Source organism: Condylura cristata, unplaced genomic scaffold (assembly GCF_000260355.1).
Source record: "Condylura cristata isolate star-nosed mole 26May11 unplaced genomic scaffold, ConCri1.0 scaffold00001, whole genome shotgun sequence".
NCBI classification, from domain to species: domain Eukaryota; kingdom Metazoa; phylum Chordata; class Mammalia; order Eulipotyphla; family Talpidae; genus Condylura; species Condylura cristata.
The window spans coordinates 80,082,736-80,102,074 of record NW_004567102.1 but is presented as its reverse complement, the minus strand read 5'-3'; the positions used below and the strand labels follow the sequence as shown (position 1 = coordinate 80,102,074).

Sequence of the window (19,339 nt, the reverse complement as noted above, 5' to 3'; positions counted from 1 at the left end):
TTATTTACGCATATAAGAACTAGGGTACAGGCCAGAGGTAGGGGGTGGTGAGAGGCATCACCAGAGACAGTGGGGAGCAGAACAGGCAGATTGACTGAAGTACACTGCTGAGGGGAGCACATGAGAGACCTGTCTACCTTGCCATGTGGGTTATCTCCCTGGCAGGGATTTAATTTGGGGCTTGAACTCGTGCTGCAGTGGCTACAGATAGCTTCATAGTGTTGCACTTTAACCCTTGTACCACCAGGGAGGTCCCTGTATGGTTTCATTTTTAACATTTAAAACATTTAAGCCTGTTGGAATGTATATTTGATATATACTGTATTCAATACAAATGTATTTTATATACATTATTTTTAATATTATTTTTAATATTTAATATTATATAAAAAAGGTATGAGAGGCCTCCCTGGTCGTGCAAGGGTTAGTCTCAGCACTGTCAAGCTACTGCCAGCCACAGCAGCACAAGTTCAATCACTGGCCAGGAAGGTGACCCACATGGCACAGTAGCCCTCTCCTGTCTTACCTACTGTTACCCTCAGTAGTGTATTTCAGTCAGTTCACCTGTTCTGGTCCTCAGCCTGCCTCTGATGAATCCTCTCACACCCATGGTTTATACCCCAGTTCTTATATGCATAAATTAAATAAATAAATAAATAAAATTTAAAAAGTGAAGATGAAAGAAATATTATGCTTGCACAGAAAGAGAGATGCAAAGATAATATAAGCGGGCAGAAAGTACTTATGTACATTTTCAGTGTATGATATATCTTTTTCCAAGTGGCCAGGCTATTTTAAATACTTTGGGTGTTGGGCCCTCCCTGGTGGTGCAGCCAGTTAAAGCACAGCACTATGAAATTATTATAGGCACTGCAGCATGAGTTTGAGCCCCGGCCAGAGGGGTGACCCACATGGCGTAGCAGACCTCTCCTGACCCTCCTGCTGCTCCCTTTAGGTGTGTATTTCAGTCGATCTGCCTGTTCTGCTTCCCACTCTGCCTCTGGTGAATCCTCTCACCCCTAAACCTCTGGCCTGCACCCTAGTTCTTTATGTATAAAAAAATAAATCTTTAAAAAAAATAAAAACTTTGAGGAGGCGGGTTTGGGGCCATCATTTATTTATTTGGAAGTTCCATTAAAGAGAGACTATAAGTGTATAAATTATAAATGTTCTGTTCATTACTCCCTGTTGTCTTTTTCCTCTTTAGAAGTGATATTGATGTATATGTGGGGAGGAGGTGGCCATATTGAAATGTACAGCTGTCTATCAAGATTACAAATGGTCACACTGTTGGATTCAATTATGTTACTTTTAGTAATTTATATACTGAACATATATTTGAAATAATATCTGTACAGAATTTTCCATCTTTTTTGTAAAGGAAAAAAACCTTAAGAAACAGATGGGACTGTTAAATAAATTAGGTTATACCCAAACAATGAAATACCATGACATTTTATTTATTTATTTATTTATTTATTTTTTGTTTTTTTATTTTATTTTTTTTAAGGATTTATTTATTTATTCATACAGAACTGGGGTACAGGCCAGAGGCTCAGGGGCGGTGAGAGGCTTCACCAGAGACAGAGTGGGGAGCAGAACAGGCAGATCGACGAAGTACACTGCTGAGGGGAGCAGCGGGCGGGTCAGGAGAGGTCTGGCTCACCATGTGGTCTCCTCTGGGGCAGGCGGCAGGCGGGAATCGAACTCATACGGAAGTGGCTTCAGATTCTCAGTGCTGTGCTTTAACCCGCTGCGCCACCAGGGAGGGCCCCATGACATTTTTTTAAGTGAAAAAATAATATACAGAATGTTTGATTTTTTTTTTTTAAATGAAAAAAGTCAGGCACAATACTAAAGCCAAGAGGTATATTATTTTCCAGTGTGTTCCTAAAATACCCTACTCATGAAATGAGTTACCAGGTGAGGAAACTGGCTGGCTTTTGTACCTTTTGCATTTTGAGTTATGAGAAGAATGCATCATCTAATGAAAACTAAATAAAAATTTTAAATAAAAACTACTTACTAAAATTTGATTTTTCTAATTCATGAAGAGAAGAATTATTATTTAATAAAAGTTGGAATTAACATTTTTCCCCCTTGTTTTCTAACTATAGGGAGTGTGCAACAATCGATTAACCGCAAACAAAGCTGGAAAGGTTCTAAAGAGTCCTTAGTGCCTCAAAGACACGGCCCACCTCTAGGGGAAAGCGTGGTTTATCGTTCCGAAAGTCCCAGCTCACAGACAGATGTAGGAAGACCTTTGTCAGGATCTGGTGTAACAGCATTTGCTCAGGCTCACCCTAGCAATGGACAGAGAGTGAACCCCCCACCACCTCCTCAAGTAAGGAGTGTCACTCCTCCTCCACCTCCAAGAGGCCAGACTCCTCCTCCAAGAGGCACAACCCCACCTCCTCCCTCATGGGAGCCAAACCCGCAAACAAAGCGCTATTCTGGGAATGTGGACTTTGTCATCTCCAGAATCTCTCCTGTCCCACCTGGAGCCTGGCAGGAGGGCTATCCTCCACCACCTCTTACTACATCCCCAGTGAATCCTCCCAATCAGGGACAGAGAGGCATTAGTTCTGTCCCAGTTGGCAGACAACCAATCATCATGCAGAGTTCTAACAAATTTAACTTTCCACCAGGGAGACCTGGAATTCAGAATGGTAGTGGTCAGACTGATTTTATAATCCATCAAAATGTTCCTGCTGGGGCTGTAAATAGGCAGCCACCTCCTCCATATCCGCTCACCCCAACTAATGGACAAAGCCCTTCTTTACAAACAGGGGGCTCTGCTGCTCCTTCATCATACACAAATGGAAATATCCCTCAGTCTGTGATGGTGCCAAACAGAAACAGTCACAACATGGAACTTTATAACATTAATGTATCTGGACTTCAAACAACGTGGCCTCAGTCATCATCTGCTCCAACCCAGTCATCCCCGAGCAGTGCACATGAAATCCCTACATGGCAGCCTAACATACCAGTGAGGTCAAATTCTTTTAATAACCCACTAGGAAACAGAACAAGTCATTCCACTAATTCTCAGCCTTCAGCTACAACAGTCACTGCTATTACTCCAGCTCCCATTCAGCAGCCTGTGAAAAGCATACGTGTGTTAAAACCAGAGCTCCAGACTGCTTTAGCGCCCACCCACCCTTCTTGGATGCCACAGCCAGTTCAAACTGTTCAACCTAGTCCTTTTTCTGAGGGTGCCACATCAAATTTGACTGTTATGCCACCTGTTGCTGAAGCCCCAAACTATCAAGGTCCTCCACCACCTTATCCAAAACATCTTCTACACCAGAATGCATCTGTTCCTCTCTATGAGCCCATAAATAAACTGAGCAAAGAGGATCAGCCAAGCTTGCCCAAGGAAGATGAGGGTGAAAAAAGTTACGAAAATGTTGATAATGGGGATAAAGAAAAGAAACAGATCACAACATCACCTATCACTGTTAGGAAAAACAAGAAAGATGAAGAGCGAAGAGAATCTCGTATTCAAAGTTATTCTCCTCAGGCATTTAAATTCTTTATGGAGCAACATGTAGAAAATGTACTCAAGTCCCATCAGCAACGTCTGCATCGTAAAAAGCAATTAGAGAATGAAATGATGCGGGTAAAACATTTTAAAGTGTCCATGTTATACTTGCTCATCTGTTTACTTGGTGTTTATTTTAAAATAGCAAGCTCCGGTATTTTACTTTTTATATCTAAATATACTTTTAGTTATTTACAAGTCAGTAAACTTGAAAGTACCTTTGATTAAAATAACTTTTTGATATTTCAGGAATTAGATATTCCTGTAATAGAGTAACAAATTAAGAAAAGTGTAATTTACGGTTTATAATTTTATAATTTATAGGTCTGTCTATAATTTACGGTTTATAATTTAGGTGTGCATAATCCCTATATATTGAAACCAGAGCAAGGGTTATTTTCTAGGTCTTACACATTGTCCTATAGTATTTTTAAATAAGCTAGAAATATCTGGGTCTTATCACTTGAAACACTTGTGAAACACTTTTACTTAAAAATATTTTTGGGGCTGGGAGTTTATTCATTACATTTGTCTTAGTACAAAGTGTCTTACATCTCTTTTTGGTTGTATCCCCTTCTAATTTCATTTTTATAATGTACTAGAAAAATGTGCTAAAATTATAAATCAGTCTACTAAAAGACATCACAATAAGTAAATAACTAAGTTTAGTTTATTCTCTGTTGTGAATCCATATATATCTCTTCATTAGATGTTATGATGTTATGATGGTGTCATTATGATTTTTATCATATTTGATGAAAGCCAAAAGTTTGACTCATCTATCACTCCTAAGCCAAGAGCTTATATTTGTGATGAAAACTTCCTCACTTGTAAAAAACCACATTTTTCCTAAATCTGATTTTTAATTACTATTCCTGCTATTCATTGAATTTTGTTAGATGAGAAGTACTTACGGTGCTCTATATGACTTACCCATATTTTAGCTGTTAGGGTTTCTACTAAGGTCTGTCTATATGTATTGTCTTAGTTTATTTTTCCTTTTTCCTCTTCACTTTCACTAATAGCTGATTTAAACTTTTATGGTGTTGGAAGCTTTGCTGACTTCTGTAGCCTCCATTACTGTGTAGGCAAGTAAGATTTTAAGAGAAACGGTTCTATACTCAGTCTGGCATGCCACCCTTCTTGACATAAAGATTTTGCATGCAGATGCGCATCCTAACAGAAGCATGAGGTTGCTTTATTTTAATTAGTCTTGCATTTTTATTACTAGAATCTTCTTCCCAAATAAAATTCTTTTTCTGTTAAAAATCCTTAAATTAGTTCTTAATTTATTAGCCAAAATTAAACATTTCCAGTCTTTTAAATCCAGAGATTCCATGTCTTCTTAGAAGTTGGTCTTGTTTTTTTTTCTGTGTTTTGGTATCTTACATTTACTAGTCTTTGAACTGTTCCAAAATACCTAAAAGATACCTTGTAATCAGGGTAGCCCCGAATGACCTAGGGGCTAAGTCTCAGCACTATCACGACTATGGCTTGAGTTCTAGTCCCAGCCATGGAGGTGACCCATATACGGTGCAGCAGACCTGTCTGCTGATCCCCTCAGCAGTGTATTTCAGTAAATCTGCCTGTTCTGCTCCTCACTTTGTCTCTGGCAAATACCCTCCACACACACACCTATGGCCCACCACCCCAGTTCTTCTTTGTGCAAATAATAAAAAAAAAAAAAGCCTACCTTGTAATCAAACAAGTTGTCCCTTTAAAATAAGGTAGAAAAAAATGAAAGAATGTTTGAGGCCCAGCATTCCACAGAGAGAAGCATATAATGAAGGCAATATAACCAAGCAATTTGGGGTGAATATACATATGGAGATAGATGAGGGTGCATGTTAATAGGTGTTTGGCTATTGCACATTGGAAATTTTTTGGGATTGCCTTGCAGAGGAGTGGGAAATTGACCTTTGGTCTCTTCTTGCTTTTCTCCAGCAGTATCTGCATATATACTCACCCTGTATATCTTGTTAACTCCCTTAAAGTGCACTTCTGATAATTTTCTCTGAAATATATTCTAGAGTTCTAACATGCTTTTTAAAAATTACTATGCATTTAACCATTAAATATATGCCTGAATTTTTTCCAAGCTATTTCTTAATATTTCGTATAGCAGATAATTCTTCATATAATATTTAGTTTATTTGTCTAGGTTGGATTATCTCAAGATGCCCAGGATCAAATGAGAAAGATGCTTTGCCAAAAAGAGTCTAATTACATCCGTCTTAAGAGGGCTAAAATGGACAAGTCTATGTTTGTGAAGATAAAGACACTAGGAATAGGAGCATTTGGTGAAGTCTGTCTAGCAAGAAAAGTAGATACTAAGGCTTTATATGCTACAAAAACGCTTCGAAAGAAAGATGTTCTACTTCGAAATCAAGTTGCTCATGTTAAAGCTGAAAGAGATATCCTGGCCGAAGCTGACAATGAATGGGTAGTTCGTCTCTATTATTCTTTCCAAGATAAAGACAATTTATACTTTGTAATGGACTATATTCCTGGAGGTGATATGATGAGTCTATTAATCAGAATGGGAATCTTTCCAGAAAATTTGGCACGATTCTACATAGCAGAACTTACCTGTGCAGTTGAAAGTGTCCATAAAATGGGTTTTATTCATAGAGATATTAAGCCTGATAACATTTTGATTGATCGTGATGGTCATATTAAACTGACTGACTTCGGCCTCTGCACTGGTTTCAGATGGACACATGATTCTAAGTACTATCAGAGTGGTGAGTAAAATGATAAAATTTGCGCTACATACCAATGTGATTTCTTTTTTTAAAGATTTATTCATTTATGCATACAGAACTGGGGTACAAGCCAGAGGTGCAGGGGTGGTGAGAGGATTCACCAGAGACAGAGTGGGCAGCAGAATAGGCTGATTGAGGAAGTACGCTGCTGAGGGGAGCAGCTGGCATGCCAGGAGAGGTCTGCCACGCCATGTGGGTCATCCCGGGGGCCAGAGATCGAACCCGTGCTGAAGTGGCTGTAGCCTTTCAGCGCTGCATTTACTTATTGTGCCACCAGGGAGTGCCCCCAATGTGATTTCTTAATGCAATAAAGTATAAGATGCAGTTACCACTGGTGGGGAGCAAGAAGTCCTGGTTCCGGTCTCAAGGTATAGATAGGATGAATGTGAGTGAATCCTTTAGATACTTTAAATAATTAGAGTGTGTAAGAGCCAAATATTTCTCAATATTATTATTAACATTTTTCTGTTAATTTTTTATTTTTTGTTAATTTGAAATGTGTCTGGCAAATAACATTTTAAATGATTTTTAAACGACACCCCATACCCACCATTCGGTTTAAGAACTAGATAATCAGTGTTTCTGAAGTGCTTCACTATCATTTCCCCTTTCCCTCCACACAGGGAACCTTTATTTTACAACTTTATAATCAGTTCTTTCCTCTATACTTCTCCCACATGCTACATATATGCTATTTCATTTTGCCTATGCTTAAACTTTCATTTAAATTTAACCGTTGTATATATGTTCTCCTGTTTTAGACAATTCATTTTATGTTTGATAGTCATCATTTTTATTGCAGATAACATTTTCACTGCTATTTAGAATTCCATTGCATGATTACCCCACACCTTACTTAGCCTTAAAAATTTTATATACTTGATTCTGTTTAACCCTTACAATGTCTTTGTGAGGGCACATGAAGAAACTGACGCTTAATTATCCAGGGTCAGACAGAAGATAAGTGTAAGGGGTAGGCTTTGAATCCAGGTTTGTTTGATTACAGGGCTCATGTTATTTCTGCTATACCACACTGCCTCACCAAGATCCCTTCAAGCCCTAATGGAAGTGTAAGTCATTACAATCTAACATTTGTGGAATACTTACTATGACCTGGTGCTTTACATATATTCACAGTTAATGCTCACAATCCTCCTCTGAGGTATTATTAGTTTCCTTAACTTCTGTGAACACTTTATGTACACTGACATAAAGTGAACTGAGACCTGAACCTGCTTTAATGTTCAGTGTGAGGTAACTTAGTGTTTCCCTATATTCAACCAAATTGCTTGGGCTTCTTAAAAATAAGATTCTTAAGCTGTACTCTAGTCTTCTGATTGGAAATATTCGCTGGAGTGTAGAGATTCCATGTTAATCAAACATGCCAGCTGATTATTACATACAGTTCAGTTAATTACATACTTATTTTGTTAGGTGATTTCTTCCAGTCATAGTTTGAAATACCATCTCTGTGTCAGTGACTTCCAAGTCTCTGCTTTCAGAAATGGCCTGTTTCACATGAATTTCTAAAAAGCTTTTCATATGTGACATTGTCAATAAACAACTCTTAATTTCTCTCTTCTATATTTGCAAATTTCTAGTTACTCCCCCTTCAGTATTCCCCATTTTAGTGATGAACTGCACTATTAGTACCCTTCTAGTTAACCTTGCTTCTTCTTTTGCCCATACTCTCCACTCAGTCCTTCTGTAATTCCTGCTTATTCAACCTCAAAATACATCCTGAATCACTTCTCTGCATCTCCACTGTACTATCATAGTCCAGGCTTAACTGTAGTAACCTCTTAACTGGTCTCTTTCTCACTTCCTTGTAATCTATTCTTCACACAGCAGTCTTTTTTAAACATAAATCAAATCTTACCTTCATCTTGCCTTGTGCTTTCCAATATCTTTCTGCTCTACTTGTAGTCAAAGACAAGCCATTCATTGCTACAAAACCCACGTGTACTGACTCCTTTTCCTAATTTTACTAATCAAGCTGATCTCCTGCTATTGTTTCTGTGTGGGATGTTTTGCCCCAATTTTCAAATAATGGTTTTTTTACAGATACCATCTTAGCCTGCCCAAGTCACTCTAGTGCATCACACCATGTTGATTTTTCTGAGTGAGACGCTTCATTGTGTTTCTTGTATATTTTGTTGTGTGTCTTCCCTTGCTGAAAAGCTGCATGAAAGAAGATCTTTCTTATTTATCATTATCATTTGTTGAATAAATGAAAGAAACATGGAGCTAAATTTGCTTCAGAGTTTGTTCAGAGTAGCAGTATGCAGCAGCCAGAATAACAAATTCTCTGTGCTACCTCCTCATGACTTCTACTGAATTTTAAGCTAATTTTCCTTAATGTAAAACATTTTTTGTTGGTATCTCAGAGTTCAGGTCATAATCAATAGTAAATGACATGACTGATTTGACATGTTTTATGTCCTTAGCTTGTTAGCAAAACCATAATGACAGATGACTAAACAGACTTTAGGTTGACTTTCGTCTTGTTGCTTTTACTTATTCTTTTCTTTTACTCTACAGGTGATCACCCACGGCAAGATAGTATGGATTTCAGTAATGAATGGGGTGACCCCTCTAATTGTCGATGTGGAGATAGACTGAAGCCATTAGAGCGGAGAGCTGCACGCCAGCACCAGCGATGTCTAGCACATTCTTTGGTTGGGACTCCCAATTATATTGCCCCTGAAGTACTATTACGAACAGGTAAAACTTTTGTTTCATAAGTAATCTCAATGAGCCTTTAGACCAACTAGAATTTATACTAGTACATGCATTATGTTTTAAATTTACTTTTTATTTGTTAATATTATTTATTTTTGCATAAGAACTGGGTTGTAGGCCAGAGGTACAGGGGCCCAGGAGGTGAAAAGATTCACCAGAGATAGAATGGAGAGCAGAACAATGGAGAGCAGTGGGTGAGACAGGAGAGATCTGCTGAGGCATACGTGGGTCAGCTCCCTGTCTAGGGGAACTCAGGTTGTAGAGTTGATAGTGCTGAGTCTAGGTCACCAGGGAGGCCCTGTTTTATATTTATAATAAAAGCATTACTTTTGTAGTATAAATTGGTTATGAATTGATTTTCAGTATAGTAATTCTTGAGCATTCTTTTGAAATTGCTTACAAATAACTAACTTTGGTATCTTATTTTAGGCTACACACAGTTATGTGACTGGTGGAGTGTTGGTGTAATTCTTTTTGAAATGTTGGTGGGACAACCTCCTTTCTTGGCACAAACACCATTAGAAACACAAATGAAGGTAAGGTATAGAATTTATACCAAAAGAATTGTTATAGGTTCCTATACTGGATCTTCATCAGTACTTAGAATAGAGTATCTTAATCTAGAAGTAAGAAATGAGTTTGTAAAGATATAGGAACCCACTTAAGTTTCATAAATGAACTATAACTCATTCCACTGTCATCATACTCTTATATCACAAATACACCATACTTATATTTCATTCTCCTGTCTTACACATTCTGAAGGTTTATTCTAGTTGACTGTTACTCACAGCCTCTTGGCTTTATTTCCTTCCATGTACATTCAAACCCTTAACAAAATTGTCTGTTTCTCCACTTGTGATTACCTCTGGCATTTAAGGGAGAAGCTCCACAGTTTTGAGTATACACTGTCCTGTTAAAAGAGGGTTTCATGAGAAAAGAACTAGATGTCTGTACTTACATGTTTGCCCTGAATATAGGTGGGTTTCTACAGTAGTAAGGTTTTGTCTGGAGATAACCCTAAACCTGGGTAACATCCTCACATTTTCATTCTCCTAAGTCATTAAAGGGCTGGTAAGTTGCTCTTCAGTCTTCAGGGCCTTGATTGATTAACTCAAAATAACCTACATGCTGAAGTGGTATGTTTGGGGAAGACCTGTCCTTTAAAACCATATTGTTTTTTTAACTATTAAAAAACATTTATTTCTGGGCCCTTCTTGGTGGTGCAACCAGTTAACGCGCAACACTATGAAGCTAGCCATAGCAACTACAGCACAAGTTCGAACCCTTGCCTGGGAGGTGACACACATGCTGTGACAGAGCTCTCCTGTCTCACCCACTGCTCCCCTCAGCAGTGTACTTCAGTCTGCCTGTTCTGACCACTCTGTTTCTAGTGAATCCTCTCACCCCCTACACCTCTTAGCTCTGGTATGAATAAATAAATCTTTAAAAAAAGAAAACACACACTTCTTTATCTGAGTAAATATACTTTCTCTAAAGAGAGGAAAAATAAAATTGACCTTTTGCTCACATCTAGATCAATGTAGAACCCCACTACCATATAGATATGTAATTCTCTACCTTTATGTTGTAGTTAATGTGCATATATATTTATAACCTTATTTAACAACATTACAGCTTTTGTTTTTGACCATTTATTTTAAAGGACTCAAGGCGGAGTAGTCATATTGATCTAGATATTTAGCATTTTTCTTTCTCTTCTTGGATCCTTGATGTTTCAAGATGTCTTCTGAATCTTCAAGTTTAATTTTATCTTTTGACAGCTCCATTCTGCTACTGAATCCATTCATTTAACTTTTATTTTCATGATAGAGTTTTCAGTTCTAAAATTTCCATATACTATCTCTTCATATCTTCAGTTTCTTTTTTTATTTTATTTATTTATGCATACAGAACTGGGGTATAGGCTAGAGGTGCAGGGTCAGTGATTGCATTCACCAGAGACAGAGTGGGGAGCAGAACAGGCAGATGGACTGAAATACACTGCTGAGAAGAGCAGTGGGCAGGTCAGGAGAGGTCTGCTACACCATGAGGATCATCGAACTCGTGCAAAAGTGGCTTTAGCTTTGTAGTGCTATGCTTTAACCCTCTGTACCACCAGGGAGGGTCCCATATCTTCAGTTTCTTTGCTGAAAATATCTTTTGAAGATTTTTGTTCCTTATTTGAAATATTTCTGTAATGGCTACTTAAAACTATTTGTCAAATACTTTTGTAATAGCTGTGTCATCACACCACTCACTGATGTTTGTCGTCTTCACATGAGTCAGAACTTCTGTGATTCTTTTTCTGCCAAGTAATCTTTGGTTGTGTCCTGGACATTTTGGATGTTAAGTTATGAAACTGGCTTTTTTGTTAAAACTTATGGAGAATATTGATATTGTTTTGGTAGGGATTAAACCTGATTAAATTCTGAGCACACATTCTAACCAGCCTTTAGTGACTTGTGAATTCAATATGAGTTTCATTTTCAAAATCTTTGAATAAACAGATCTCTCCCTGGGCTGTTGTCTGTCTCTTAGTTCAGTTCTCTAAATTTTTTATATGTTCTTTAAGGTAAGATCTACACATGTACAGTTTGGGGGTAACCTTGCAGTACATTAACTATTTTATGAATTAAATTTTCCAAGCTGCTCTTTCCCTGCTGGTGCTTTCCAGTTCCTTTCACTCCCCTTTCAGTTCTTTAATGAGTATTTGAAGTTTTATTTACCCTCTTCTGCCATACACAATTTCATGCCTGCATTTGCATCCAGCAAAGTGGTAAAAGGACAGATTAAGCAGCCGGAATTTGATCCACCCTGTCGGAGACTGCATGTTTTATGATTTAATATCCAGTTGGAGAAGGTGGTTCCCTGTGTTTGAGTTGGAGATGGCTCTTCTACCTCTGTAGCTGCCTTCCAGTACCTTTCCCACGTAGGCGTTATAGTTCAGGACTACGAAGCTACTGCAGCCAAGGCAGCATGAATTTGATCCCTAGAGGGAACTGACCCACATGGTGCAGCAGACCTTTCCTGTCTCACCCACTGCTCCCCTCAGCAGTCTGGTGTTTCAGTCAGTCTGCCTTTTCTGTTTTCCAGTCTGTGTCTGGTGAATCCTCTCACACACATACCCCCCCACACACACACCGCTGGCCTGTACCCCAGATCTTGTATACATAAATAAATAAACCTTTCAAAATAAATCTTTAACCTGGCACAGCAGATTAAAGCACACTATGAAGCTATTGCAGCCACTACAACACGAGTTCAATCCCTGGCCAGGGAGGTGACCCACATGGCATGGCAGGCCTCTCCTGACCTGCCTGCTGCTCCCCTCAGCGGTGTATTTCAGTCAGTCCTCCTGTTCTGCTCCCTATTTTGTCTCTAGTGAATCCTTTCACTCCCCCACACCTCTGGCCTCTTCCCCAGTTTTTTATGCATAAATTTAAAAAAAAAAATAAAATAATTTAAAAAATACCTTTCCCACTCCTGTAGAGGGTTTTTTTCTGGAGCCCCCTCAGGCTGTGCTGTATACCTCCCCAGAGTTTGGGCTATTGAAAATCTAGGTCAGGAAAAAATTGGTAAAATCATCTAGGTTCTGTAGTGTCAAATCTTATCTTCTTCTATAATCTGCCAGTTACTGTTTACTTTGAGTCACTACTTCCAGCATTCTGTTCAGGTTGTCTAGCTCCCCTGAGTAGATAAGACAGGGTATATCCACCACATTTTAGACTGGACCCTCTCTCTCAGCCGGCTGTGAGGGTTTTTTTTGTTTGTTTGTTTAATTTTGGTCTTCTGCTATTTGATCACATGTCTGTTAAGTTTCTTATATTCCTTGATAGTGATTCACAAAGCTTCTTGGGATTTAGGTTGGTGACTTTCATCAATTTTGGAAAATTCCCTGCTTGATTTCAAGATTTCTTTTGTTTCCTTCCTTCTAGAACTCCAGTTAGTATACATTTGGAGAGAAGTTTTATGTTATTCTATATAACCCTTCTTTTTTGTATATTTTTTTCTTTTTGTGCTTCAGTTTATAGTTTAGTTTTCTTTTTGTGCTTCAGTTTAGTTTCTTTTGTTCCATCTTTGAATTAATTGTTCTTACTATTTTATTGTGCCTTGGGTTTTTTTGTTTGCTTGTTTGTTTTTGTTTGTATTTTTAACTTAAACAGAAAAAATCCTAAATGTCACTTAACAATAAAAAGTGAAAAACCAGAATCTCCCTGGTGGTGCAGGGGTTAAAGTCTCAGTGCTATTAAGCTGTTGGCAGCCACTGCCAACAGTGCATTCAACCTCTGGACAGAGGTGAGTTCAACCTCTGGACAGTATGAGTTCAACCTCTGGACAGAGAGCTGACCCATGACCCACATGGTGCAGCAGACCTCTCCTGTCTCCCTGCTGCTCCCCTAAGGAGTGTTTTTCAAGAGATCTGCCTGTGCTGCTCCCCATTCTCTCTCTGATGAATCCACTCACTCCCATGCCTCTGGCTTACATCCCACTTCTTGTATGCATAAATAAATAAAAATAAGTATTTTTTTAAACATTGATTTATTTATGCATACAGAACTGAGGTATAGGCCAGAGGTGCAAGAAGCAGTAAGTGGATTCACCAGAGACAGAGTGGGGAGCAGGACAGGCAGATTAATGATGTACACTGCTGAGGGGAGCAGCAGGTGAGGCAGGAGAGGTGTGCCGCGCCATATGGGTCACCTCCCAGGCTAGCTCGTTGAAGCTAGCTGTGAAGCTAGCTTCACAGTGCTGTACTAACACGCTGTGCTACCAGGGAGGGCCCTAAAAATAAATCTTTTAAAAAAAATAAAAGTGAAAAACTCTTCCAACTGACTGTATATTTTCATTCTCCTATTTGAAATTGGTAGTGGATTGAGGAATAAATAACTATTATATTGTGGTATTTTTTCCCAAAGTTTTTGAAAGAAATATTTTCTTATTAGTTGGTATTATCTCCATTTTCTAATTTAGGGAAAGACCGTAAGATGAACAGGTACTAGGAGAAGGAACTATTTCTCTCCCTTCTGCTGTAGCTGGAAAAAAAAAGTGGAGTAGGGTTCATTTATTCATTTATTTGAACAACTATTTATTGACTCCCTATTACTTTTCCTTCTTTTCCTTCCCTTGCTCATTCCATTTTATTCAAAACCAGAATAAATGTTTATTGAATATCTGTTAATTATGTGAGCACTTTGCCAAACACTGGGAAACAGCAAAGACAAAGCATAACCTATCGCCTTAAGGAATTTCATGCTGTATCAGGAGAACATAGGCATAAATGGGTGCCATTGCATATTAGAGCCATGATGTAGAAGTAAACCTGACAGGAGGCACAGTGGAAATAGCCGTTGCTAACATAGTTAGAAGGGCTTAATTGGGAGCTAAATTTTACAGTGACTCTTGTAAGATAAGCATAAGATGCTTAGAGAGCAGGGGATGGAAGTAAAGCTTATTTCCCGTCTGTGATTCATTATTAAAAGTAAGACTTTTTGGTATAAAATTTGGAAGAAATTGCTTTTATCTCATCTCTGCTAATTAAAAAAATTTTTTCTTTAAAGGTTATCAACTGGCAAACATCTCTTCACATTCCATCACAAGCTAAACTGAGTCCTGAAGCCTCTGATCTTATCGTCAAGCTTTGCCGCGGACCAGAAGATCGCTTAGGCAAAAATGGTGCTGATGAAATAAAAGCACACCCATTCTTTAAAGCAATTGATTTCTCCAGTGACCTTAGACAGCAGTCTGCTTCATACATTCCTAAAATCACACACCCAACAGATACATCAAACTTTGATCCTGTTGATCCTGATAAGTTATGGAGTGATGATAATGAGGAAGAAAATATAAACGACACTCTCAATGGATGGTATAAAAATGGAAAGCACCCTGAACATGCTTTCTATGAATTCACTTTTCGGAGGTTTTTTGATGACAATGGCTACCCTTATAATTATCCAAAGCCTATTGAATACGAATATATTAACTCACAAGGCTCAGAGCAACAGTCAGATGAAGACGATCAGGACACAGGCGCAGAGATCAAAAATATTGATTTAGTTTATGTTTAATACACTAAAAAGTAATTGTGATGAGGATTTGCAAAAAGGCCTGAAACCCAGGGTTTTTTGAGGCTATGAGAGTAAAGTTATGAGAGTAAAGTTATGCAAATGAAACAGAGCTATGTATGTGTGCTCTGTGTACAATAGTTTATATTCCTAAATTATGGGAAATCCTTTAAAAATGTTAAGTTATTCCAGCTTTTTAAATCAGTAATTTAGAAAAAAAAATTGTTATAAAGAAAATAAATTATGAACTGAGTATTATAATCAGTTCTTGGTACTTAAAGTACTTTAAAATAGTGCTTTGTTTAAAAGGAGAAGTCTGGTATCTATTTGTACATATGCTAAATAATTTTTAAAAGACTGAGTTTTTGAAATTTGCCTGAAAGACAGTTTTAGTTTTACCTTGCTTTAACCAAATATGAAACATACCCCATATTTACAGAGCTCTTCCTCCTACTCCCACACTTTGTTTTTGATACAGAGTCAGCTATAAAAATTAAAACATCCTGACGGTAACTATTCCTTGGCTAATGATAATCTTTGTAATTCACAACTTGAAACCAAGAAATCCAGGGTTGAAACTTATGTTCATCAGAAGGAAAAATAATGTAGAATATTTAGTAATCTAGTATATATTTCTTCAGAGTTACTGACTTTAAAAGAAGCAAAGCACTCCCAGTTTTCTTTGCCATGTTGATATTTTAATGCTGCTTCCTGTTTTAAAAAGGAAAAATCTCCCCTAAATAAAAATTTGATACTAAAAGCGAAGATCTTTAATATTTCTACTTGGAAATTAAAAACATGAAAACAAAAAACTTCACCATCCTAAGCAGAAATAATATTTTAGTTTCATATGAAACTTTGATTAGAATTATTTGTAGGTAGTCGCTAAAAAAATGTTTTACCTATATAGCGACAGTTTTGTCAGTAATGTTACAGTCCCCTCTTTCTGAACAGTGCTGCATACATGGAAAATCTGGCTATTTGGCAGTATTTTACCAAAGTGCAGATTAATTGGTGAAGAAATAGTTAACTCTTAATTAAGGTAGCCATTATTTAATTAGGAGAATTGCTTAGCGGTCTTAGAAAATCAAAATCCTTCTAAGTAATTTAAGGTTAAATAATGTTTTCCAGCATGCCTATTATATATAATGCTTAGGGCTCAAGGAAACTCATGGGTTTCTAAAATAACACTAGGCATATCTTTTGGGAAGGCAGGGGAAGGGCTCTGACACCAGTAAAATTTGTATTAATACAAATTTCTTTTTTGTATTTGTACCAGTTTGTAAGGAAATACAAACATAGTTCCTTAAGCTCCACTGTAGAGAATTATTTCATCAAAATATTTTTTTGTGGAAAAAGAGGATAATTTTAGTGATCTTCCAGGCTTTTAGCTTTCTTGATTAAAAGTTAACAGAAACCAGAGATTTAAGTAAAGTTAAAGGCAAAAGTATCTCGATTGAAGTGGGGGGAGGGAAAGGTTTGTATTAGCCCACATGCCCCACTTTCCTGAAAGAGGCCCTCTCAGCTCAGCTTGTAAACAACACTGCATAGCCTATAGTTGTAATGATGGGTGTTTGGGTCATTAACCCTTTTAGAATCTGATGAAAAATGTCAGCTCTTCCAAGAAAACTATGTATTAACAGATACATATCAATTATTGCATGCAGTTTTAGGGATCCTGGATGCATTGAAACTTGTTACAAAGTAAGAAATGTGCTTTAAATGTATGGCTCACTACTCAGATCGACACATCTTGTGTAAACACTGATGATTTGTGATGGAAAGGTTCTGTATAAGACATCCCTGTGAATGCCTGTTTCTTCTGTTCATGTCTGTTAAAATCGTTAAGTTCTTTGCTGCAAGCATTTCATCACAAGTATTTTTGCCATATAACTAATTTTGCTATAAAATTTTGCTGTAAAAAATAACTGGTTGACAGTTTGGGTTCAGGTTTGTTCTATACAGAGAGTAAGTAGATGTGCTGATCTTAAAGTACTGGATGTTAGCAACTATATAAGTTGACTTCATAGAAAATACAGCAGTAAAACTTAACAAAGTATGACACAGTATAAAGGTAGGTTGCATTCTCTCATAGGTAACATGTGTATACAAATGTATATATGTGAGTATACATATTTACAACCATGCTTTGTATCATTATGAAAGTGTAGGCTGTTGTTTGTTCTTGGCATAACAACACATGTGCGTTGATAGGTATTTCAAAGTAGATGTGAAATGTGGGTTCAACTTTGGACCTTCAAAGCTCTTCTAAGCCTTTCCTGCAATGAAGAGTGTTTCAAACTAAAACCAGTTCTCTTGAGGTAAATGATGGTCAACTGTCAGCTCAGTAAAGCTATCAATAACACCACTAACTGGAAGAAAATCTAGTACTGTCGTACATTTAACCTTTGTTTTAAATTTATCCGTTAATTTAGTTGTTAAAGCTATTGTATCTACATTAGGTAAAGAATTGATAATACTCTTTAAGATTTGAGTTACACCCATCTCTTTTCTACTTGCCATAGCTTGGCAAACTTGGTTTTGATGGGTAGCAATGACTGCTTACCAAATGACTAGCATAGTGGTATGTTCTTTTCCCAGTAAGTTTTATCATATTTTCTAATCTAGTCGATAAATCCTAGTTATCCACTATTTTTAGATTATCGTGTCTGTATCACTGTATAGCTTATTACGAAGGCTAAGATTTATATACTGTAAAAATGAGAGAATTTTGCCAGCTGAAACCAAACACAACCTGTTATTTTATCTGTTTTTATAGCACAATTGTGACCAGTTAGGTATTTGGAGAAAATACTATGGCAAAGAACTTACTCAAATCTACCTGTAATCCTTGCTGGTACAGTACTAACATAATTTAAATTCAGCCTTGGGAGGGTGCGGAAATACATGTTTGGCCTGAATGGGCTTGATAGAGGAATACTCTGAATTTCTAATCAGAGAATTATAAGAAAATGCACTGTAATGAGATGGCAGTCTTCATGGAACATCCTATGCAAAACGAAATCAAGAAATTTTAATTTCAAAACATTTTTAAACTATCTTGCTCTTCAGACTTTGTCAGAGTTGTTTCCATTTAGTTGTTTTACTTCTGGATATGGTGCAATACAGTATAAGAACCAACTTGTTACACTTATGTCTTAGGAAAACTAAGGTGCTTTCTCTGTTGCCCATATGCCTCAGATATAGCAGACACTACAAATTTTGTTTTCTTTCAAAATTTCCTCTTAACAGTGTAAGCTTTTGTACAGCCTTTAGTAACTGCAGTTTTAATAGTTTGGATATGCTGTTTTTTGTCTTCTTACTCCCAGACTATATTCAGTTCTTCCACTATAGAACTTGCTTTGTTCAGACCCACTAAGATGAAGACAACATCAAGAGTCTGTGTTCTCAACTGAAATGGAGTGAAAACATTTGTTACATGTTTTCTTTTAAAAATAATGTTCCCACTCATTAAAAAACTTGCTGTCTTTCTTAAACCCCTTTTACGCTTATTAATTGTATTTATAAAATGTGTTCTATAATTATGTAACTGTAGATACTGTTATGTATTGTCCAGTGACATTCTAAGGCAGGCCCTATTGCTGTATCTTTTCTACCTTATTTGTAATAGAAACTATAGAATGTATGACTAAGAAGTCACTTTGAGATTGACTTTTTAAAAAAGTTATCTTCTGCTGTTGCAAAGTGCAAAACTGTGAGTGGAAATATTTTATTCTGACTAAATAATATGTTAGAAATTAGAGATTACAGTGGGAGGATTTTTAGTTATTGCTGCTGCTGTTACCTAAGGTACTTTAGAAATTTCTCTTTAATAAACAAAGATTAAAATCCCTTTGGTATTTAAAGTGAAACACTTAACCTGTTTGTTTTAATCTAAAACAAAAAGTAATTTGGGTCAACATATTGGTCTATTTGTAAAGCGCCTTAATATTTCCCTATGTGGAAGGCACTATACCACAGTTTACTTTTATATTGTATTATGTATATAAGTATTTTGTATTAAAGTTGAATCAGTGACAACACTACAGTTTTATAAAATAACGCTTTGTTAGGAAAAGGAATTACAGCTTTGCAATATAACTAAATTGTTTTGCATACTTCTGAATGTAATAGTTAAGAATAATCAGCCTGTGTTTTTAATGACTCTTATTTGTATTTTCCCATCATTTTCTCTAGTGTAACATTTGCTGGGATAA

At 37.0% G+C, this 19,339-nt stretch overlaps 1 protein-coding gene across 1 annotated transcript in view; it reads left to right on the top strand.

The window, feature by feature from the left end:
- Positions 1 to 19,339, top strand: part of LATS1 (large tumor suppressor kinase 1) — a 30,014-nt gene extending 10,675 nt beyond the window's left edge. The window contains exons 3-7 of the mRNA XM_004673930.2: positions 2,118 to 3,625; positions 5,709 to 6,291; positions 8,854 to 9,036; positions 9,484 to 9,590; positions 14,616 to 19,339. Coding sequence (XP_004673987.1) covers positions 2,118 to 3,625; positions 5,709 to 6,291; positions 8,854 to 9,036; positions 9,484 to 9,590; positions 14,616 to 15,125 — 2,891 coding nt within the window. The 3' untranslated portion in view covers positions 15,126 to 19,339. The remainder of the gene's footprint in view (positions 1 to 2,117; positions 3,626 to 5,708; positions 6,292 to 8,853; positions 9,037 to 9,483; positions 9,591 to 14,615) is intronic.